Source organism: Meleagris gallopavo, chromosome 15 (assembly GCF_905368555.1).
Source record: "Meleagris gallopavo chromosome 15, MGAL_WU_HG_1.1, whole genome shotgun sequence".
Classification (NCBI taxonomy): domain Eukaryota; kingdom Metazoa; phylum Chordata; class Aves; order Galliformes; family Phasianidae; genus Meleagris; species Meleagris gallopavo.
Window position 1 is genome coordinate 2,227,251 of NC_139418.1, and position 23,682 is coordinate 2,250,932.

At 43.4% G+C, this 23,682-nt stretch overlaps 1 protein-coding gene across 1 annotated transcript in view; it reads right to left on the bottom strand.

Moving 5' to 3' along the window:
- Positions 1-23,682, bottom strand: part of CTNNA1 (catenin alpha 1) — a 106,685-nt gene that overhangs the window by 74,822 nt on the left and 8,181 nt on the right. Inside the window, exons 2-7 of the mRNA XM_085236865.1 lie at positions 17,803-17,909; positions 15,393-15,588; positions 8,280-8,446; positions 7,426-7,545; positions 5,096-5,362; positions 2,268-2,471 (exon numbers count right to left, since the gene is read on the bottom strand). Of these exons, the coding sequence (XP_085092991.1) occupies positions 2,268-2,471; positions 5,096-5,362; positions 7,426-7,545; positions 8,280-8,446; positions 15,393-15,588; positions 17,803-17,907 (1,059 nt within the window). The 5' untranslated portion in view covers positions 17,908-17,909. The remainder of the gene's footprint in view (positions 1-2,267; positions 2,472-5,095; positions 5,363-7,425; positions 7,546-8,279; positions 8,447-15,392; positions 15,589-17,802; positions 17,910-23,682) is intronic.

A 23,682-nucleotide genomic window follows, 5' to 3' on the forward strand; every position in this document is an offset into this window, starting at 1 on the left:
AGAAGCTAGAAGAAGCCACTAAAACAGAAGGCATTAAAACTAAAAGGGAATCTGCCTGAAGACATTCTTGTGCTTCAACCTTTTCAGCATATTCCTCATTCAATCCTGTCTTTGAATTTTTACACTTGGCCAATAAATAGTTCTTATTCTTCCACTCAAACGAGATTTACGATGCACTGCAAGTAGTGCAATTAACAGATTTAATTCCTGATTCATCCCCATCTTCAAAGGGAGATGGGAGAAAAGCACAACAGGAGATGGCTGGGTACTGTGCTGTGGGTACCTCCAACACACATGCTCTGCCGTGACTGCAAGTAGCACATCCCTGCTCTTTCTGTAGATGAGCCATGGCTTTTTCACTGTTTAGCTCCCCAGTACTATTCATTCTTCAGCTTCATCATTCTGATTTTTTTTCCTGCCCTCAGTATGGATTTTTACACATCATCCCACATTTTCACCATAATTTATCTATTGCTTTTTCCACTCCATTTCACTGAATTTCTAATCTCATTTTCCCAACTACACTGTCTACAATCATAACATAGCAGTGACTTTGAAAAAATTCAGTATGCTCCACTAATTTCACAATGTGTTAAAAGAGATAACATAGGGAATACAGTCTTTCAAACTCGGCATGATTACTTTAACTTGCATATCGGAGACAGCAGTACACAGCCAGAGGAGCAAGATAGGCTTTTGGGCTCAAGGAAGTCAAAGCTCTAGAATCTGACACAGGTATTGACCAACTATCAATGAGAGAGATGCACAGAATCTTCTTTGCACAAGACTGAGCATTACCTCCTCCATATTTTTCATTTGCATTTGGTGAATGCTTCATTCTGTTGTGCTGATAGGCCTGCATCCAATCCAGCAGCACATTTGTTCGAGGGATTGTTCCAGATGCATCATGTACTAATAAAACACCCTGCTCCAAAAGGAGTTTTAAATGGCACAACATAGTGGTTGGCTTCCCTGCTGCAGTCTCAAGCTCCATACAATGCCAGTGCTGAGCACAAGTTACTTTCACAAGCAATTAAGACAGACTACATGAAGTACCTAGCTCAGCCTGCCAGCTATACAGGACTTGTCTTTTAGTTTTGTTCAATTACTTTGCCCTTGTTTTCCACTGGCAAACAGAAACTCACTTTACTTTCCCTCTCTACAACTCACTGCATGCCTCTGCTCTCCAAGCACCCTCACTTGTACATGCAGGCTTCAGAGCACCACTACCTCATGCTGACGTACCTTCCACCAAGAAACAGCAGACTCAAAGGCAACACACAACTCTGCAGCACTGCTAAATGAATTCTACTATCAAAAGAAAATACCTTTGAACGATTTTACCTGAAGTGTAAATCAGGCTTCACCTCAGCCCATTATGGCTACTTCAGCCAATTTTACTTGCCACGACATTACAAGCCATTTCATCGCTGTATTTTCCACAACTTTTCATCTGAAACCAATTCTCTTTTAAGAGTATTTAAGTTTAGACACTTGACATTGTTTAAATCTTATGATATCTCAAGCTCAACCCTCAACACTGCTAAAGCTGCTCAGATTAAAATCCCTCAAGCCAAGAAAGAGGCAGCATCTGATATTATATCATGTTGCCTTCAAACTCAGCAGCTCATCTTCATGACATAACACTTCTAACTGCAGAAACACTCAAGCTTCAAATACTTTGTGCTTACACACAGTGTAATGTATAAATGCTAGATGCTCACTCCAACATTCATACCAAACTGTTCCCAGGATTTCTTACTAAGTATTCAGTTTTATCTTTGTACATCCTTTCTGATTAAATGGAGTAGCAACAGCAAATTAACTTGATCATGAAAAATCTATTACTTCAGTTCACACATTTAAAATTTGGAAGCTTCAAACTTAGCCTATTTTCCATAGGCTGAGTTACCTTATGCAAACTGATATGGTGGGGAAGACAGGCTAATTCCACAGGATTTCTATACAAACCAATATGTAAGAGTTATAACCAAAAACAGTACTGAGGGTTAATGCTATGATAACCATTTCCGAAGAGCAGAGATCAATCTTAAGGTAAGTATCACAGATGATTTAAATGCACTTGATTCAGCCTCCAGGCTGGCCTTCTGACAAACCTTTCAGGACTCCTGGTTAATGTTCCTGTCCTATTTGAGGACGGAGTAGACCAGCTTTCAGACCTGCAGCTTTCATCCCCCCTTTTGGATAATCACACGGAGTTAAAAAACACAGAAACTAAATAAACAAACAGAACAGAAGATACTCACATTCCCCATGTATTCTGAAAGTAGATCCTGCAAGGCCTGTCGCACCGCATTACACTCTGCAACTATACGTTCCCGTCGGTCATCACGTGTGCAGGATGAATCAGCCATCAGGGCTGCTCCACTAATGATGCTCTCCAGGCGTTCTTCCAGAGAAGGCCTAAAACGTTCCTCACTGAAGGTCGATGGATCCACAATAATTTGTTTCTGGTAAAATAAAGGTTTCAGAACTTAGCAGTCAGACTGAGCAGTAAGTTACTGTTAGCTCATCAAAAAGACGAACGTTTACAGCAACTCCCTGATCGGGCATAAAAAGCAAACAGAATTTTGGCACTGAGAGTGATTTCCTTGAGTAGTTTAGTAAAATTACTAACAGGTTCCCCAGCACATTAGATTGCTAGTCATTTCTTGTGCTGCTCTGACAGCTAAACCCAACTCAGCCACAAGAAGTCTCATTATATGAATGGCAAAAATCAAGTGTGCCAGCATTAATAAAGTTCAAAGCACAGAACTCTTCTTAACTACGTGTCAATCCGGACATGCCTTCACTATTTAAACTTGTCAGATATAATTACCTCATCATGAACAAAAAAATCCCCAAGAAAAACAAATGTCCAAAATTAGCCCTATGTACAGTACTCTGCTGTCCTAGTTTATCAAGTCCTCCTTCCTTTACTAGTATGCAATTATAACAGGTAAACAACAGTGTTTTCAAATTCATGTAAAACAACAAATGACTAGAATAGCATATAAATTGATTTCTTCATGGCAGAAGTCTATCACAGCTTCATTTTGAAGGATGATTAGTAAGCACAGCTCGTATTGAGAAACCTGAGGCTAAATAAGCAATACTTAAATAAGCAGATGTATCTGCTTTTCAAGGGCCAACATCGTGATCCAGTGCTCACCAGGAAGAAGTAGTGTAGCATACACCACCTTGTGATTACTTCCAGGTGGCTTACTGAAACAGGTTCTGCAGTTTAAGGAAAATACTATGACCATTTCAAGATTTACTGATTTGTTTAGGGTTTGCATAGGTTTTCTCCTAGTTAAGGGGCAGGATGGAAAGCTGTTGCTAACTCATCACGAAAGAAGCCCTAAAGCTTTTTGCAATGGGGGTTTTCTACAGTCAGTTTGTATGCCAGCTAATTTCAACATTAATGTCAGCACAATTAGTCTCCCAGCTGAGTAACCACAGAATTCACAGCAGGTTTAGACACAGCACACGTTCTTCTAATATTCCCATTTTTCCTGAAAATTCTAGCTATTCAGGTAATACAGTGCTGGTATGCTACGACCCCAAAATTACACCACATGAACGAGAGATAATCACTATCTTGTTATCTTCTGGTAGTCATTTAATATTTTACCATCACAGCAGAAACACTGAAGCATTTGGGAGGGACGTGCAAAACCTCTGTAACAAAAGCACAATAACACTGACATGTTAACAGGAAATGAAGTGCAGGGATAACATCTGCAGAGAACCTGGGCACATTTGTTTTGTCTGTCTCTTTTGGCAAGGCCGAGCAGACAAAGCCATTGCACACAATGCCTATTCAGGCTGGCCTGCTGAGCAAGCCCTGGTGCTGTTAGTGAGCTGCAATACGTGAAACTAAAGTTCAGAAGCTCAATGCAAGCTGAAGCACTCAATAAGTCTCTGACCATATATTAGAGAGCTCCTAGGAAAATATGAGCACGCAGCACAAATCATATTAAATGGCTGGAGCGAGATTAGCCAATATACAAATTGGAACTGACATGTTTTTCAATTCTATGTACCAGAGCAAGTCCTCAGCATTGTGTGCTGGTACTAGAACTGCCTTTCCATCCTACAGATCTGATCAAACCTGTGATCCTTTGGGTGTTAACCCAATGCACGTTCTTCAAACATATGTAACTGAACGTACAACTGACAGAATTTGAGATAGATTTAAAACTGAAATCTGTCACAAAGATCAAGATAACCACGATGTCCTCTTGTAACCCAAGAGATGACAGAGAAAGGCTTCATATTCAGTACAGGGAAAACCTCAAATAGTATTTCATCCTTTAGGGAGATGTTAAAAGAGGTTAAGAAATATGGAAGAAAGTAACATAGAGAAGCGGGGTGGCAAGAGCAAAAGAGGAAAAGGTGAACAATATTTGGCAAAAATGTACTAAGAATTTTGTGACTGACAGTCTTGTGATATTAAAAAAAGTTTTAGAGGGAAGCTACTTCGAAGGTGTTTAAAATTCTCAGACTGGATCAGCAGTAGACACAAAATACTGGCTTCAGAAGGAAAGTATTCTCAGTAAAAGCATATGGCTATCCTTGGTAACTTACACAACACAAGATAAAGAAAATGACAGATCAGTACAACACACTGGTTTAAAGTGACTTCGTTCCCAACTAGATATCACATTAAACTTCCCACTCTATGTTCTTCTCAATAGGTAGTTTTGGGCAATTCCAAATACATTATTCACTTCTAATAAGTCATTTTTGTCACCCACAAGAATAACTTACATAAATATATTATGAAACAATCAATTTCAAATAAACCAAGGGCTTACATCTAACATAGCAGTAGGCTAACAGCTATTTCTGAGCTAGTTTAACTTGACAGCCTTCAATCATCAAGAACTGCATTTCTCCTTTCTATATTTTATCAATCCTAGTTTTGAAAGAGCCAATTTTGAAAAAATAAAAGCCTGCTTCACCTGGGACTTGCAGTATTTCAGTAGAAAACTATTTTTTCGGGTAACAAACAAAAGATGTTGCTTATAAATGACGTAAGCAAACACAATACTTGGAGTTGCCACTTTTTACGTACAGGTTCAGAACTTACATCAAAATTGTTCAGAGCATAAGCCAGCTCTCCACCTCCACCCTGCTGCTGGGCAGCATCATCTGATGCAGTTGCTTGAGCTGCGTTTGAGATGCCCGTGACTGCCTGCTGAAGTTGTTTGTAGATCAAGTCCCGGTTCGCTTTGTACGCAGCCACATCAGGGTGCTGCAGGCAGGCCTGAGATGCAGTGTAGAGAATAGGAACGTTCTTCTGCAGGATTCCTCTGGCTGCCGCCATCTGATCACGGTGACCCACATCTTTCAATTCCTGTTAGGAAAATTGAAGAAAGAAGCAATTGAAAACAGTCCCCGCACATAATCCATATACTGCCTTCCTGCATCTTCAAGAGACGGGCAGATTCTTTGCTTGGCATGTTCAAGTCTAATTCAACCTTTCCCCATTTCCTATTATTAATAGCTCAACTAATCTTAGAACACAAGAGCTCCATAAAAACTCAAATAAAAGTAGTATTATAGGGCAATTCACAGTTCCACATTTCAAAATCCAAGACACGTTTGCTCCTTGCCACAGAAAAGGACCAGCACTCCGAACGCAGACAACACTGCTACATCAGGGAACTCAGAAGCTGTGACCTCACTTTTCCATACGTGCTTTAAGATGCCAAGAGGTAAGTGAGAAGCATCATTTAACTAGAGGAAGAAAAAAGAGAGGTAATCTCTGACAATCACTGACATTAGTCTTCTGGCTCTGTTTCAGGAGTAATTAATCCAATGAGTGTGTGCAACTAGCACAGAGAGATTCTGTGAGAAATTTACGTGGTTGCTCTGCATGGAGCAGTTCAACCACAGGAACCACGTCATGAATTTTGCATCTAAGAAGTCAGATCTTAAATTTAACTCCAATATTCAGAACCAGTGTGTTTCCTTTAATCACACCTAGAGGATGGAGTTCTCTCCCCTCAAGAGACTCACACACTTCATTTCAGAAGAACAAGAATATCACTCAACGTCTTGTTCATCTCCAAATGGAGAAAATTAAGCCAATGACTACAATTATTACTAATTTAAGATTGAGGATTGAGCAAACCCATAGGTCCTTTCACAAATACTCAATGCTGCAATTCTTTAAAGCATCATCATCTCTGCTTTGGAATCTAAGTACTATGAATGGAGAGAGCTTCTGAGTCCTGCACAAGCAGCAGAGTTTATAAAAAGGAAGAAGTAACGCAATTATTAGCAGCACAAACACTTTAAAGTTACCTCTTAAGTCTTACAGAGAGGTGATGAAAATGAAGAAGTGGGCTGCTTTACCAGCAGAAAAAAATAAATAATCTGACAGACTCTTAAAAATGAATGAGTAATACACGACCTCTGTAAGACACACACTAAGCAGCGAGGGCACTCCAACAGGCTTTCAGATTTACAGATTTAACACAACCACTTCCCATAGTGTAAAACAATCCATCACAAAGCAGTTTAAGGACATTTATTGTATTGCCATCACAACCCCATCCCCATTTACCACAATCAGATTCCAGATACATAAGCAACCAGCAATCCATTTAAAACTGTTCCCAGTTTATTTTCAAAGATAAATCCATGCAAGAAAACAAGTAGCGTTAGAAGTCATAAACAGTCTGGGTTTGTATAGATCAGCAGAACAAGAAAATACAGTCTACAAAAACTACGCTATTTCAGATAAATCAGTGCCTACACCTTTCTCTTAAGACTTACCTTACATAGGAATGAGTCACAACAGTCACGTTGTACAAAAACATGTTCTGCATGCAATTGAGGCTCAGCGCTAGCTATGCAGATACAGAACATACACAAAGCACGGGACCTTAAAACCTTTCTCAAATGGGGACTTCAAGACTAGCCTTGGTGTGGTGCATCACTGCCTTGAAAAGAGTTGTAATTCTACCCCTAGCCATGACAGTGCGTCGATGTGAGCCACAAAGACAGCGTGGTCTTGTGGTGAGAGCACCAAGCACTAAGTCACATCCCAACCCTCTTTCCTTCCCCTACCTGCACTGCTTCAAAATGGGATGCCCTGACATGCACCAGTGCAATTCTATAGAAGCAGCATTTCACAAAGATACTAAAGCATTAACATAAACAAATGCTAGCATGGGCACTTCAGTCAGAAGCGGTGTTTTACAGCTGAGCAGATTTTCTGCTTACCAGGCAAGTGCCATTCGGTTTCCTAAACGTCACCGAGTGCAAGACAAAGTATTCCAAAACAAACAAAAAGTAAAAAAATTAGTAGAAGCAATAGGTAGCCTCTCAGAGCAGCAAGGCTGCCTCATTTTCTTATTTTGATAAAGAATAAGAAACAGCATACAGAAGTAAGAACTGCCATCACTATACCTGCTGTCTTTTGGCTGCCATTATGTTAAGTTTGTCCACTTCTGGCTTGAGGGCTTTGTATTGGATACCCAGATCCTGCTCGGTGCCAGCATTCCTTAATTTCAAGATACCTTCTTCTACCTAAAAGAATACATATATTTCATTTTTTCCCCAAGTAATACAGTTCACAGTTTACAAGACTATTTAGAATATGTTTCAAAGCAGACAAAGTGATTTTCCTCTCTTTTTTTTTTTTTTTTTTTTTTTTTTTTTTTTTTAGAAGAGAGACATGTCAAGGCTAACTACACCTCAAGCTCAGGTACTCTTTCATAGTCATTAGCTACCAGGACAGCCAAGAACGCATAACTGGAAGAGACCAGGGCCCCATTGGAGCTGTGGCTGCCAAGGACAGAACCTCAAACCCCAGATGAAGTCAACCCAATATTGAGGCTCACTGCATCTCAACTTCCACACAAACCACCCACCTCCTACTTGCAAATACATTTAATCATATTCATTTTTACTTAATCCACTGAAGCTACTTTTCTGTACTAATAGCTAGTTATACCTGCTAGCTACAAGAGAGTAGAAGTCAATAAGAAAACCAAGTTATTTCTTTATGATTAAAAGATTGGATTATCAAATCCTCAGCAATTCACAGACCACGGTGCATTAGTCTCAACACTAAAAGTTGAGAACGAAGTGCGACACAGCATCAAAAGCTACTGACAATGTCTGCTGGTTGTTTTTACACTCATCAGTTGCACGCTACGAGAAAAAGTCTCCCAACCCTCAGTGCTCCAGAGGCAAGTCACTGCGAATGAGACATCCAGGCTCAGCGTGGCACACCAGGCACAGCTCAGGCCTGCACTTACTACTTTCAGTTGAACCAACAGCTTGTAGACATCTGCCATGTCTGCCAGAATGAGCAGCCGAGTCACTGCAGAGAGCAGGGCACGCGCCGCTCGCACCATGTTGCCGCGCTTCACCGAGGAGCAGGGGTCATCAGCAAACTCCCCCGAGGCACTCTTCATCAGGTCACCTGCAAGAGGAGAAGGCCTCACATTACTGTCACAGCATTTCTTTCAGGGCGTTCCTGGGAGAGACAGCCTGGGCTGTGGCAACAAAAAGCATTTGCTTAAGTACAGCCAGTATTTCTGCTGTCTCCAAGCATGGTCATCATAGAACTGAAGGAGTGGTGCAGGAGGGAGGAAGGGTTTGGAAGTCACACTTTGATCCCTCTTTCAAATTATGCAGGTGCTTCGGTGTACCGGAGTCCTCAGGAGAGGCAAATACAAGTGGCACTGCCGTTACATGCAGAACCGCAGTGTATGGTTACTCCACAGATGACAGCACCTTCGTTAAGAGGAAACTCTGCTTTCAAGCAGAAGGTAGCAGAACACCCTGTGAGCACAGAGAGAAGTGCCACAGCTCGTGGGGCTGTAAACAACTGGGAGCCAGGACCTGGCCGGCTGCGCCACAGTCTGCAGGCAGGGCAAGGCTCTGCTTCCTGACACGCTCCAGCATTTCATAGCCTGTGGGGCTGCATCTGCTGCAGGAGAGAATTTGGATTTCAGATAGTAACAGTGCAACAGGATAACTATGAAAGCAAAAGCTGCTTTAAACAGCTAGAAAAATTCATCCAGAAGCCAGAACAGTAATTGCTGCATATATTCAGAGGAATAAAACCAGCCTTTTTTTTCCCCCCTACTTTCAAGGGTAGCATTTTGTTCCTACCAGCTCAATTCCTGCACAGCAATCAGGTTTGGAATCCACATTATTGCTATTTGACCTCCTTGCATTTTGGAAACATTCGGAGAACAGCTAGGTTAGAGTTTAGAAAACACTGGGTGCTCAAGGCCAAAGATTCGTGGGCAATCAGAGATGACCAGAAAAGCATACTAACTGTTTAGTGGCTGACTGCTGTGCCAGAGGCTTCCCAAACCTGTTTGAGAAATGTCTGTCTGGCCAAGTGCCAGAACACAAACAGCACATTTCTCGCAGATGAGAGAAGAACTTCAAATAATGCTTCAGAAGGGAGAGCTTCCCAGCGTCCCCACCACCAAACAGCACTGGGAGAGATCTGCACCCAAATCCCATGGTGATGCTGTGGCATGACCCTGCCCATAACCTACTCCCATGGCCAAGCAGTCAGGGGGCACCGTCCTGATGGGAGGCACACTTTAACAACTCAAAAATCACCTACGAGCAGAGAACTTGAAGTAAACCATCACACACTTGCCCTGGAAGAGTTTCCAGCACAGCCGCCAGCCTGTCCGAGCAACCACACGCAGACACTCCGTTCTGTTCAGATGCTCCCTCCTGTGCAACATCCTTCCATCATCTTAAACACTACTTCCAAGAATGGCATACAACATTTTAAGATAAAAAATGCACTACTTCAGCACTGTGACATATGACAAACCTGCTGTGCATGTACAGACCAGCTATAAGCATCAATCTACAACTATCTCCTACCCAACTTTTTGAGGGCTGAGTCATTACTTTAACAAGCATTAAGAGCCATAGTTTTTCACACGGGTGAAGGACAATATTCCTCCAGCGCTAGAAAACAACGAGCCATGAGATTATGAAATTATGTAGCTGACATTACTATTTATCCTAGAAGAGACAAATAATAGTGAAATTCATTTTACCACAAGTAAAAAAAAAAAATAACATGTATGAACAACCTCAGGATTTAAGATATATTTGTCATGAGTTTGGTTCTGGCATATTCCCTCCCTCAATTGTATGTAAAATTCTCACTTTCTTCCTCTCCCCAGTCCCTCCAAAGAAAGAAAACATTGTTTTTACCAATTTCTTATTCAAAACAACTTGGAGGTGGCCACTCAGTTCACTCAAACCTCAGAACTCACTAAATGAGGCTAAAAATAAGATAATCTTCCATCCGTCGCTTAAATCATCACCTTACATGCTAGTCCTGAAATGAAACGTTCTCCCTTTTTACTTTAATGAGAGATTTTAAAGATTTAGTAAGTTTCAAACAGCTTGTCAGAGTGTCAGAAGATAACTGGCTTCACCAAATTAATGGAAGATTAAATTTAAAAACCATTGCATTTTTATTTTTTTTTCCCTGCAAATTAAAGAAAGCTAACTTCCAGACTTCTGCTACAGAAGCCTCAGGAGGTGTGGTTACTGGAACCAGATCCAAAGCACAGGAAGGAACCCTGCCCCGGCCTCTGCACTGCTGCTGCACGTGGTGTACATCAGGAGTTCAAGTTTGAAAATCAGAAGATTCTATTGCATCAAATCTGAGCCAGAGGTAAGAATGCAAGCTTGAAAATGGGATTTAAGAGTTAAAGATATACACCACAGAAGTGTCAGACTGCAACTCAGATTATACAGCTGATATAGGAGTAATCTGTTTTTCCAATATCACCTCAGATTTTTCACTAGATACTATAAGGGAAAGATAATAAAAGAACCAAGGAAAGAAGAGGCAATGGTAGCCACATATGATCTTGTCAATAAAATACTAAGAATTCAATTAAATCTAATGGAACAAAGCCCATTTCAGAAATATTAAGATTTTAGTCCATCAAAAGAAAATTACCCATTTTCTACTCTCATTCCCACCATGCCCACAGGCTCTGACAGCACTTTCAGACAGCACTATTAATCCTCCCAGCAGCATGCTGCAGATGACCATGACAGAAGAGGCTCGGTCTGTGCGAGCCCTGGCTGAGCAGAGCAGAGGAGGCAGGCAGGGCTGAGGCAAGGGAGACCTATGTGCATTTAGGGGACACACAGGCATTGACTTTTTTTTTCCCTTCAAGCTACAAATTCACGCTCATCACCTTGTGCCCTTCAGCACCCTGCAGATTAAAGCCTGTCTCCAGGCTGCTTCCCTCTCAGTACCAGAAATACAAGGCATGCCATCAGCGTGTCCTTTCCTGCATACTCTTCCCCAGCATTTCAGTCATCCCACACACCTGGCAGACACCGGTGTGCTTTTGCCTGGATAGCCATTGGTGCTCCCATCCTGTGATTCTGCTGCTCAATGCTCTCACCCATGCCATACCTCTGTCTATGCACAGCACCAATTCATCTCTGCAGAGCCAAATTCCCTGCCAAATGACGGTGAAGATAAAGCCAGAGCCTGAACGCCACGTTACTCTGTGTAGTGAGTCCTCCCTTCCACTGCTGCTGCCTTCACTGTCCTCCACAGGGGCGCAGTGGGCTGCCCTGGCTTCCTGCTATGAAGGACACGGTCTCAAATGCACTCCAGCAGACACTCATTGATTCCTTATTACAGCCCAGATTTCAGATTATTTCCTTTTGCCACATGAATATGGGGAATTGATGCTTAGAGAAACAAAAAATTGTTAATTCCTCAAATTGTATCTTCAGTTAAATCCATATGCCACATGTAACACTCACCTGCAGCCTGCCAAGAGCTGTCTCAGAGCTCCCTTCACTTACAGCTTTTCAAGGGTCTCCAGTCTTGGGCTGGGGAATTACTTCAATACAAGAGGCACTCTCCAAAAATGTTTTTCTTGCAGGAGAACAAGCAAGAACTCCACAGTCTTTCAAGAAATTAAGCTAATTGGTCACAACAGACTTGTAAAGTTGAGTTTTCCAAGAAGAATTCAGTGTTTAACGATGCTATTTGTGCAGCTGGCTTCCTTCTGTTCTTTTGAAACCCTTAAGCTATGCATCTCATGCGAAGTACAGATTAAAAAAAACACCTTTCTTACGCTTTCATAATTCCTCAACCCCCCCATTCAGTTTTGAAGAAAGCTTCACTCAAGCACAGGGCTGAGAGTAACCACGTTGAACAGTCTGTCCACTGCTCTGCGGTGCAACCATGGAACAATCAAAACCCCCCAGGATTACAAAGATTATCCATTCTCTTACCTCAAACCCTACACACAGCTTTACGCTTTCTAATTTTAAGCTTTAATATCTGGTCTTTAATGTAAAACCACCACTGGAAGACATGCAACAGTAAGAACATAGCGCGAGGCTCCGCAGTGTAGGCTAACACACTGATACACAGAGGCAGCAAACCACGGCCAGCACGGGAGGAGAACAGGAATAGCCTGGTCAGCACAACCCAAGAGAAGCTCCCTTCTTGACCTCGGAGCTCACAGCCCGCCTTAGCACCACGCATCTGGATAAATCCCTGTTGGTTTCATAACAGCTCCAACAGCTGCCACTTCAACCTGCACCAGCCCTCGGTTCTCCAAAGAGGGCAAACCCCTGTAACAACAAGAAGCACAGAGCAGGAGCTTGCAGAAGGGGAAATGAGAACAGGCAAGGCAGTTATGACCCCTTCTATTACCCAGCAAAGTTGTAATGGCAAAAATCAGAGTCACACATACCACAGGGGTGCTGAAATCAGAGTTCACATCAGACATTTTCTCACTGCTACAGTTTTTCTAAAGCCACAGCAGGAAAAAACACTGCAGTTTTGTTTCCACTAGCATTTTTCCTTTAAGAAGTTTCACTGCTTTAAAAGAAGTCAGAAGTCCATAGCCTTACATGGTCAGAAATCTCACTTTGGGATATTCTGTGAAGCTGTTTAATATTTTAAGCAAGTTGTAATTCATTCTTCCATTCTAAAATCAGGAAGACTTTGAAGTGATCCACTTATATTGATTTAGTATGTAGCCATGCTATCCTTCATTCTAAATAGCTCTTTCCACTTCTTTGTTTTTACCCCCAACAAATAGATTCTGTGAACAAGTCTGCTCACTAAAATCATGTACCCCCTCAATCTTCTTGCTAGGCTAAAAAAAAAATTTTAATTTTCTCTGATGAGACAAGTTATCTATTGTTCTAATCATCTTCATAACCTCTGTCCAGATTCATTCATCTCTTTTAATTATGGTATCTAAACCTCTCCCTATTCCAAATAGAGGCACTATTAATTCTATTTTCCTGTCTTCTGCTGAAGATATATGGGCTACACATCTATAATCCTACTGCTGCCTCCACAGACACAGCCGCTTTGCTATCGCCCCGCTGCTGACCCAGGCATCCAGACTGTCCTCTCTGCTTTTTGCCTCCCATTGCAAATGGCACACAAATGCACCAGCACCCGAAAGGTTTGCTAAGCAGATGTTTTAGAACAGGTTAGCTCAATTGGGAAGCACCTACAAAGATCAGCAAGCCCAGCTTCCTGACTGCTTCAGGGTTGCCCACAAGCTGGAGCCTCTCACTACAGGCATTAGCCAACTGCCTTGAGCACCGGCAGGCCTGGGCTATTTGCTCCTCTCTCATTTCTCCAGTTCTGAACTCCACCGGCCCACCACACCACTGGCAGCTCTTCTGAAGTGCAGAGACTGTATATAATTGTGCTCTGCAAGTTTGTATCTCCTCTCATTAGCACTACCAAAGCGCAACCCTCCCAACACAGACCCCCGGGCAGGGCAACAATAACCCATAAAATAACCCTCACTTCCACACTCTGTCGCATCTCATTTTCCACCGTTTGCTTCTGATTACCTCTAAGGTTCTATTTCCTTCTGACGAGTTGCTCTGCTCTGGCTGCCCAGGCACTGCCCCACGCCAGGGACACAGGCCTCAGCCCCACAGTGTGCCCCAGCTCAGCCACGCGATGACTGCATCCCCACGAACTGCTGTGGGCAGCAGTTGTATTCAGTTGCATCTTTAGGTCTAATGCTCATCATCCACACAGCTTCTCAAAATGTTTTCCCTGTGCATCAAGCTTCATGCAAGCCACAGGTAGCATGAAATGAAGAAGCAAAACGACACTATGGTAGAAGTATTTTTTTCTCCAGCATCTCTCAGCTCTGAACTCTACCTCCTCTGCCGAACAGCAGTAGAGCAGGGAAGTTTGGGCATCAGGTTTGCCTCATCTCAAACAAGAAAGGAGCAAAAGACTCATACTGAAGCCTCTTGCATCAGTTTTTCCTACCAGCTTCTCACGGCAATATCCAAGCACAAATTCAGATAATGCAATCTCACATTCCCAAGAACTAAGTACAACCCCCTTGCACACCAACATCACTATGAGTGATGTGAAGACATTACAGATGAACTCCAACTCCCCAGATGGAGCAGCAATCAAGCAAGCACCAAAGAATTAAAAGCTTTCAGGACAAAAGGATCTCTTTTGCTGTTTGTTGTTGTTAAGTTAAACCAACTCAATTAGCCCCTTACACTGCAGCCTTCTTACATGGATCTTTCTTTGGTCTGTCAACCAGACACATCCAGAACTGAAACCATTTTCAACTAATATTTCATCACTGTGCAATTTCAGCTACAAACAAGTAATTAATGCCAATGAGGTTTTTTTTGCAGCAGCAGCAGCAACCACCATTAATACCAGTTGACTGGGTTTCACTGAAGCATAGAAAAGGCTCATGACTGGAAGAACAATAAATGATTTATGAGCAGCAACATTTACGAGTGCATATTTTAGAGTAAGCAGCTCCATAGGCTTTCTTTGAAAAGACCTGCAAGAAAAGCAACAAGGAAAATGATAAAAATCAACACTAGATGTGGGGGAGGAAGTCTGGAATATTTAATCAAGGTCCTTGCATTCTGTTTGTCACTGTTTACCTTTTGCATATTCAAGACATCCAGTTCTAAGTCAATATTCAGTTCTTCCTCCTCCAGTGCTGTTTTAAGCACATCCAAATTTTGCAGAAGTTATTGACAAGTATTTGAGATGTGATTTCATAACATTTATAGGCGGTGGTTTACAAGGAGGAAGGTTACTTTTCTGCCTAAGTTGAAGTGGGTTTTTTTTGTTTGTCTGTTTGTTTTGTTTGTTTCTTTTACATTCTTCAAAGCCTCAGCCTTCATCTCTCCTCTGAATCTCTACTTGGTACATTTGATTTCCAGATCTGCCCAGTTAATGTTTTTACCAGAGGAAGTCAGCTAGACAAGTTGATAATCCACAAGTAGAGAAGTAAAATCATTAGAAACAACAGCAAAGAGAAATGGAAACAGTTCTATTTGCTATGAAAAAATCTACCTCCAGAAGCTCTTACCTTGTTTGCGAACATCTTCCACAGCTGCCACCAGCTCCTCCTTGAGGAACTGGCTCTCTTTCGCAATTTTGTCTCCTTTGTCCAAGAAATTCTCTGTTGCTTGTTCAACTGAGGCAGCCAAAACATGGGCCTTCTTAGAGCGCCCTCGCTTTTTATTAGAGGGGCCCTTGTTACTGGTGTTAACCAATGTTGTAACCTGAAGGTATGAATGAAAGGGAAAAAAAATTAGAAGTTTATCAGCCTGACAGCAAGGTCATGCACGTGTAACTTTTTTAAACACCGTATTTGTAATACTTGCTCTACTGTCAGCTCCAAAGGGTAGATTTGCAAACAAGCGTTTTTCACTTCTCTTTAAACATTACCAGGCTTTTTGGTTCATTAGATGAGCTTTATAAATTCAGCTAAACTGCTCAGAGATTTTTCAGAAGCATCAGCAGACCTGAAAATTTTAAGAATTGATTTCTATTTGTATCTTTGATAAACTGCAATCTCAAAAACAGACCAGAGCTATTTGGCATCACACACAAAGGAAGCAACTAGAGGATAGATTGGGATAGCTTTCCAGACATAAAAAGACTCAAAACAAGGCTGAAGCCATGATCTTCAGAAATCTAGCAATGCAGTAGCTTTTCAATCAAAACCAGAGAATACTACGGCCAAACAATTGGGTGCAAAGCAAAAGTACTCAAATCAGATGTTCACAATCCTCCTGTAATCAATGAATGTTTCAAGTTTCTCTCAGTAAGGCTTTAGTATCAAGAGTCCTCTCTGGTCAGATGACCAGGTTCTCCATTAGCTTAGGATCAAGATTTATCCCCTTCAACCCCATACATATAAATGTCACAAAACCCACACAAAACCCACGTACATTTTTCATTTTTTTCTTCCCCTCACTTCTTCCCCTCCCCTTCTAAAGTCTAGCAAAATTCACATAAAGCTATTTCAAAAGGACATTAAATTACAATGCTAAAAAAATTAATGTTCTGGAAAGCCCAAGGACTGCTGACACGAAGGTCCTCTGAGCTGAATCCATCTTCTCAGTAGGTTGGTTCGCGTTGATTCAGAGAGGTAAAGCCATCTGCTGGGAGCATTGCTGCTCTTTTTAATGGAAAGCATTCGGATCTGGTAGTCTCAATTCATCATGTACTACAAATAAAAAGCTAGTTGCAGCAAGGCAATTTCCTCAACTTTCTTCTCCATGTTTTGCCAGTCTCATCATTCACAAAATTTGGAATTGTCAGTACTGCCTGCTGAGCCACTTTAGGAATAACTTACAGACAATGAAGTTGGCCAAAAAGGTCCTTTGCTGGGTGAAGTTTTCCAAATCAGGACTACTTCTGATAAGGAAAGACTCCATCAGTAACTCCAGCTTCAGAGCTATACAGCAAACACCCTACAGCCCAGATGTGCACCCAGAGGGAATGAATGGCAAATTCTTTCAAAAGCAAGGACTGCAGCACGGCAAATAAAGGGACATACACATGGGAAACATAACTTCATCCCTTCAGTTCATGCTTTGCTCAAGTTGTGTCAAATTCATACTGTTGCTTGAAAAATCCTACTGCTCAGGAAAATAATACTAGAAACGTAAGTGAAATCTCTCCAGTGTACCCTACTAGGTCTGGAAGAGAAAGATTATTTCCTAAGAACTTCTAAAACGCCCAACAGATGCAGATCACATTCACAAGACTCACTGTAGTCTTCCTATATTTTCCCATGCATTTTACTGAGCAGCATACACCATGCATAAGCTTTAATTCACAAACCCAGTGTGAAGCGTAGGCAGAAATTAAAAAAAAAAAGCATATATTGTAACTGATACACTGAAACAGTAACAAATGCCATGAAAGCACATTTCTTAAGTGGGACCCCGTTAGGAGGGGCTGGTAACTGATACACAACAGGAGGCTGCTACAGACAGTTTGCAAGCACCCCTTCACACAGAGTAGGAAAGTGTCGCCTCATTGCTTTGAAATTAATAAACTAATCCATCAGGAATTTCAGCATTTATCTGATTCTCTCTACCTATATTTAGGGCTCCCTTCAGAATCTCAAAGAAAACGTAGGAGATCTTCCTTTTAGCAAGCACTAAGGGCTTCACTGTAAGGGGCTTTTGTCATTCCTCAGCAACACAGCTTCATAAACACACAACAAATTAGCAACGTACCACTCAAAATAGAGGTGAGAAACAGCATATCAGCTTCTGCCAATTGAAATGCTGCATCTGATCACGCACAGAGCTGAGCACAGTAACTGCTCGAATAAAACAAAGCAATGATTTCTGCCTTCTACCCCTTCCCTGGGTTTGCAGTGTTCTTCTAGAAGCTCTGAGTTACTTGATTGAAGTGGCACATCAAAACAGGTAATCATCCCCAGGAAGGCAGCTCCCCACACCTTTTTTCTCCTTTACCTGTGTAACAAGAGGCTCCAGCAGCCTCTCGACCGCCAGCGTTCTGATCTCCAGGCTTTTGGGGTCCCATCTGAAGTTCACGTTGCCTGCAGTAACAGCCGTCATTTCTAGAAGAAAAGTGCTCTATGAATAAGTTGGTTCTCATTAATTCCATCAGAATTTATTTGAAAAACAGAATAAAAGCAGACTATTAAATGCGCAGCACAGCCATCCTGTGTAAATAAGTTTACATTGTGTATGGAAATATTAGTTTGGTTCAACTTTTTTTTTTTTAAATGGCTGATTATGAAGCACGTTGGCCTTACACCCTTATGCTTTGGTTAGAAAGAAACTGAGAACAACAACAAAGCACCCCAAAGTCCCAATATTTCAACAGAACGATGACAAGACAAGTACGGCTGTGTGGTCTCCAAGCAGTGCAAAGAGCCTCACAGGTATGAGGGGCACTGGCACGAGGCCACACCGATAGCTTCTGCCCCAGGTCTGCTGCCTTGCACACCCAGCCCAGGCAGTGGGACAACAGATGGAAGCATTCCAGCTGCAGAACAGCTGCAGCTCACCCAGCAGAAACCCTGAGCACCTCAGGTAGCACGGAGCTGGGCCAGCTCAACCCGCTCATCCAACACAGCTTCTCAAGTACAAAAGCAAAAGAACCTTACAGAGCCAGAGAACTCAGTTGGTTCATATTTAACAGCTTAGAGATCTACTGCACTTTCCCTTCACATTTACATAGGAGGGGAAAAAAACAGATTTGCATGAAGAGAGCTCTTCAAAGCCTTTCCTTTCCATTACTCTTCTAAACCAACATCCCAATGGAACAGCAGAAATGATTACAGGAGTTCAGTGAAGTTGCTGGAATAGCAACTCCAAACGAATCGCTGGGTTAACGCCACGAGACAGCACTGCAAGCCATCCTGAAAATCACACACCGAATTTCATTTAAAAGATTTTCAGTCCTCGAAATACAAAATTGGGCTTAATGTAGTTTCGTAACTTTAGGGAGGTTGGGAAGAATAAGTAATTTACAAAGCCTCCTCTCCCCTCTCCTCCCAAGCACTTGCTGTTGGAGTTGTTTTAAACGCTTGTTAGCCGATATTTTTAAATCTCACCCTGGACAGGACATCGTCTGCACAGCATCTCAGAAGACAGACTGCTCTGACAGCACCAGATGTCCCTGGGCTGCCAGGCAAGCACGATGTCCTACTATGTTTAAGAAGCAGGAGGCAAAGCACTAATTTTGGTACCCAGCGATGTTTACAACACACACCAAGAACTAACAGCTTCGTAGCAATGCTGACAGTTACACACGCAGAAACAGCAGACACAAATGGTTATTTCTCATTACCAAATAAATTCCCTAGCACTTGAGAAGCTCAGAAAGCAGGTGGGGAAGTTGGGCTAAGCAGCACCTGGCTGCAGCCCCAGCACTGGCCTGCTCCCCTGCCACAGGCTGCCTTACACCACAGCAGTACGAGCAACTAAATACCCGATGCAAGACTGAAACACCTCCACGTAAGGACGTGCTGGAGTACAACTCTGCAAGGTGCAGAGCAGGAATGGTCACCTAACCTACACAGATATCTCCATCCCCTCCCATGCTCCAAGTGCCTACACTGCTGGAAAGAAAGCTTTATAGGTTGAAAGCTTAGAAAAAGGGAACAGAGAGCACACGTAATATTTCTGCTAGCTTTAAATCAAAGCACTGAGAGGGGCAGATGAAGGGCTCCAAGCACAGCAGCGGGGGCACATCGAGCTGCAGGAGGGTGGCTGCCTCCTCTCCTCACCCCAACGCTCAGCAGCAGGCAGTACCTCACAAGTACCTCCTGTCCTCCCTGCACTGCCCATTCTGCTGGCCCAGCTCTGCCCTGGACTATGGCAGAGCCCTGCTGTGCTGATGCTGGCATTGGGTGAGCGGTGAGCTGCCAGGCTAGAGCCCAAGAGCCCAGTGCCATGTAGGCACCCTGCTCCCCAGGCTCAGCAAGAACACACGCTCTGCCCTCCACAAACATAAATTGTCAGCTGATATGCTGTGAAAGTGGGCACAGAAGCTCCTCTTTGCCTCCCCACCATGCATCCTCTTGCCCCAAACAAGGAACTGCGCTGTTTTATTCCCCCCAATTAGGTGAATGTGAATGCTGCCTAGCCAAGAAAAATACGCTGAAAGCCTTTATGGTTCCTGAGATACATGCCCAGGTCTCTGGAAAGCCCATTAGGTTTCCAGGTAAAAGTCGTTTCTATATATTTAATGCTGCTATGCCTCTTACAGAAACAAAGCACAGTACAGGAGGTAACAGCAAGAAGATACATTAATTGTATTAGTAGGGTAATGAAGGCAATTCATCTGCAAATACGTTAGTATGACGGCTCACGAATTGGCCCAAAGTAATGGTCCATAAAACCACTTAGTATGAACTTTATTGGAGTTTATCTTTAAAACATGGCTTGATACCAAATACATTGTTTGGCAGCAACAGCTTGGATATCATTTGTACACTGCAGTAAATACAGTATCTTTAATACTCATGAAGAATACAATAAAGGCTTCCAAATGCACATGTGAGCGGGGTAGTTTTAGGGCACAAAGGTACAACTGCCAGGCCAGGTGAAAGGAGGGCTGCACCCACGAGCAGAAAGATTTGATGCTCAGCGCTTCCTCCTGTGACTGCACAACCTTTTACCTCACGGATTCAACTACGTTAATATCTTGTCAACAAAGCATAGCATAGCAGAGTGCTTAACTGCTCTGTGAGCACACTCAATGATTCCCATGACGACTGCAGAAACTGTAGCATTTAATGCAGACGGATCCCCCCACAGCCAGCATAGCTGCTGCAGGGCTGGGACAGCCCAGGGGCTACAGGAAGGGATGGCACACCACGTGCTTACCCTGATCAGCTCATACTGCAGGGCTCAAGGACAGAGCAGCATGCAGCAAAAGAGAGGAAGCAACACTGAATCTGAAGCGTTGGAATATATAGGAAGACACCGGCGCACAAGAAGCTGCGTTCACCCAGCCCGTGGTTCCAAAAGCAGCAGGGAATCTGCTTGGGAACCAGCATTCATCCTCCCACACCCCTCCAGGAGCTCACTCCCATCTTCACATCCCACTCCCTTGGTGCTGGCACAGCTTTTCCCACGGCTGAGCGATTAACCAGATGGGGAAGAGCTGATTTGGCTGGAGGGAAAGAAACTCATTTCTGCAGGGCGGGATGTGCTGCCCATCTGGCTCACTGTGCTGCCACAAGTACTGCTGCAAGCAGAGCAGCAAGGCACATGGCTGGCACCCTGGCACCGATGTACAGTGGGCACAGCAAGGCTGGATGTTGCTGCTGAGTTGTGCCGGGGGACACTGAAGACAGAGCTCCAAGAGAAGCAGAGAGCAGGAATGCCTTTCCAGCAGATCCCACCTCCAGATAAATGAAGTCACAATATTTTCCACACTCACAGCCCAGCAGGGTAAGTGTCAGCTCTTCAGGTTGTTACATGGCCAGCATGGTGCTCACTTCAGTTGCACGCCTGCTAGAGTGATGTATCTTATGCGGTTTGAGCAGGTGTGCAAGGCCACAATGGGTAGAAGAAGATGATAAGTCTAAAGAAGCCATTTCCAAAGCTTCACGTTGCTTCCAGAAGCTTTAGCTTCCAGCTAACAAGTACCTTGGCTGGAGCCCTCCCTGGATGCCTTACCCCCTGCTTCCTCAAATCAATCAACAGTTGAAGCTTAAGAACAGCTTCCCACTACACTTCCAACTACTTTAAGCAAGCTTACTGCAGTACTACTGCTCCTTTCCCTGCCACCAATCTGCCTCCAACTGGCACCAACTCTTGCACCCACTTGATGCAGTGAGCCCAAAGTCTCAGGGTAACCTGGCACCTCCAGAGTCGCCTCACCTGCTTGCTGTTCCAGCCGGAGGGGCTGCTACGGTGCTGGGCAGAGGACAGGATTGTGGCAGCAGGGATAGGAGTGTGCTATGCCCTGCAGAAGCATGGATGCCCTGGCAGAAGGTTGCTGCTCAAGCTGTGAGGCTGCGTCTGCACCTCACACTAAAAAAGCTGGCAGGCCACGAACGTGCTGCAGGCAATAAGCATACGGTGCTCTTTTGTATGATCTTTAGTTGTGGCTTTCAGTTTTTGAAAAACTGGTAATTCCAGGTTTTAAGAATACCTTCAGATGCTTAATTCTAGCATCTCGGCATGCAAACAACTTCTAAACTCAGGCAAGGGAGAGAATGCAGCCCTGTGGCTTCCTTGCAGCATTGTCCCAAAGGCACCCAGGGCTCTGCAGCCCACAGATCAGCGTTCCCACAGCGAGCTCTGTGCACTGGCAGCCCTACAGCAGCAAACAGGGCCCAGTGCTCCCAGTCCTGTTTTCCCAGGCTCTGCTCCCACACACACCTGATGGCAATGCTGGCTCCATCCCACACAGCACTAAGCGAGCACGCCCGACCTGCTCTGTACTCAATCTCAGCTTCCTGAGCTGTGCACCAGAGCCAACCTTTTGGCTGTGAAGCAGCAGATCTAACCGCTGGCCTCCTCTCCTACAACGTAAGCCCCAGCACTTCGTGCTTCCTACACCAAGCGAGGATTTTTCTTCTCCACATTTTCAAATTTTAATCACCCCAACACAAGACTTTCCTGAAGGATCCTCACTGTTCTCTTAAGGAAGGCGATGTTCAAAGCGTGGCCCCAGGAACACAGCAGGGGGCACAGCCAGGCCAAGCAGCACCACATGCTGGATTTGTGCCCTACGCTGTACAAAAAAGCAAAAGAACATTATACAAGACCATTTAAAACACAATCCTTGGTTTATACCTGGGAGGACATTCTCCATTTTAGCTGTCTGTGCTACCCAGCCACTCGTTCCCATTTTGTGCAACACACTTTGCCCAGGCGCAGTAATACACGAGAACAGTATTTTGCAATTTATTTCTTCCTTTCATATTTTGCTATGTAGTCAGTCATGCTGAATTACAACCCTGTCTTCTCCTGCGCTTGCAGGCTGCCCTTGCTTATTCTGTGCAGTGTAAAGAGAATATCCCTTATTCCATCATCCAAGCATGAGCATGGAATAAGGAGGGGATTCGTGACAATGATCCTACTGCATCTTCCAGCCAGACAGCAAACCACATTTCTCTACCCTCAAAGAAATTCTGGTTTTTGTCTGTTTGCTTTGTTATCTGAGTACCTAACCCAGCTGACAATAAGCAGGAATCTTCTACCCCTGCTGGAGGACACAAAACACAACAGACACAGACCTGTAGAACTCCGGTACCTAACATCCACTGTAAATGTCGGCCTTGTAAACATCTTGGTATGAAGGAGGTTAAGGCATGCTACATGCTGAGCCCAGCTCCCATGAAGGGGCTTCAGGAACTGTTTTTATGAACTGTTTTTAATGTAGTTTAAGTATTCAGAAAAAGCGATTCCATTCTTTCCTCTTTCCCTTCCCAGCCTCCTGCCACAACCACGGTGCTCCTCTCCATGGAAGAATGGTGCTGGTCAGGGACATTTGGCATACACGATTCTTTTCAAGGAGGATTTGAGTGGTTTTGATTTAAACTGTTTTCACTGAAAGCCAAGTATACACACATCATCTAACATAACCTTCAACATTAAATTCCTTCTCCTCAGCTACCAAATCTCATTCTCCACCGTAAAAGCAATGAAGTTTTAATCTCCACACAAAGTCCTAGAACTAGGATTTCAAATACAAACTACAGATGTTGCACTGACTATATTCTTTAATCCCTAAAATATTCCCATCACTTGAGTGTATTCAACTTCACTACAAGTTTCAGCACAGGCCACGGTAACCAGCCAAGTGAGAGGACAAATGCAGCTTGGGATAAGCCTACTGCTCAGCAGCACCACTCAGACCCAGCT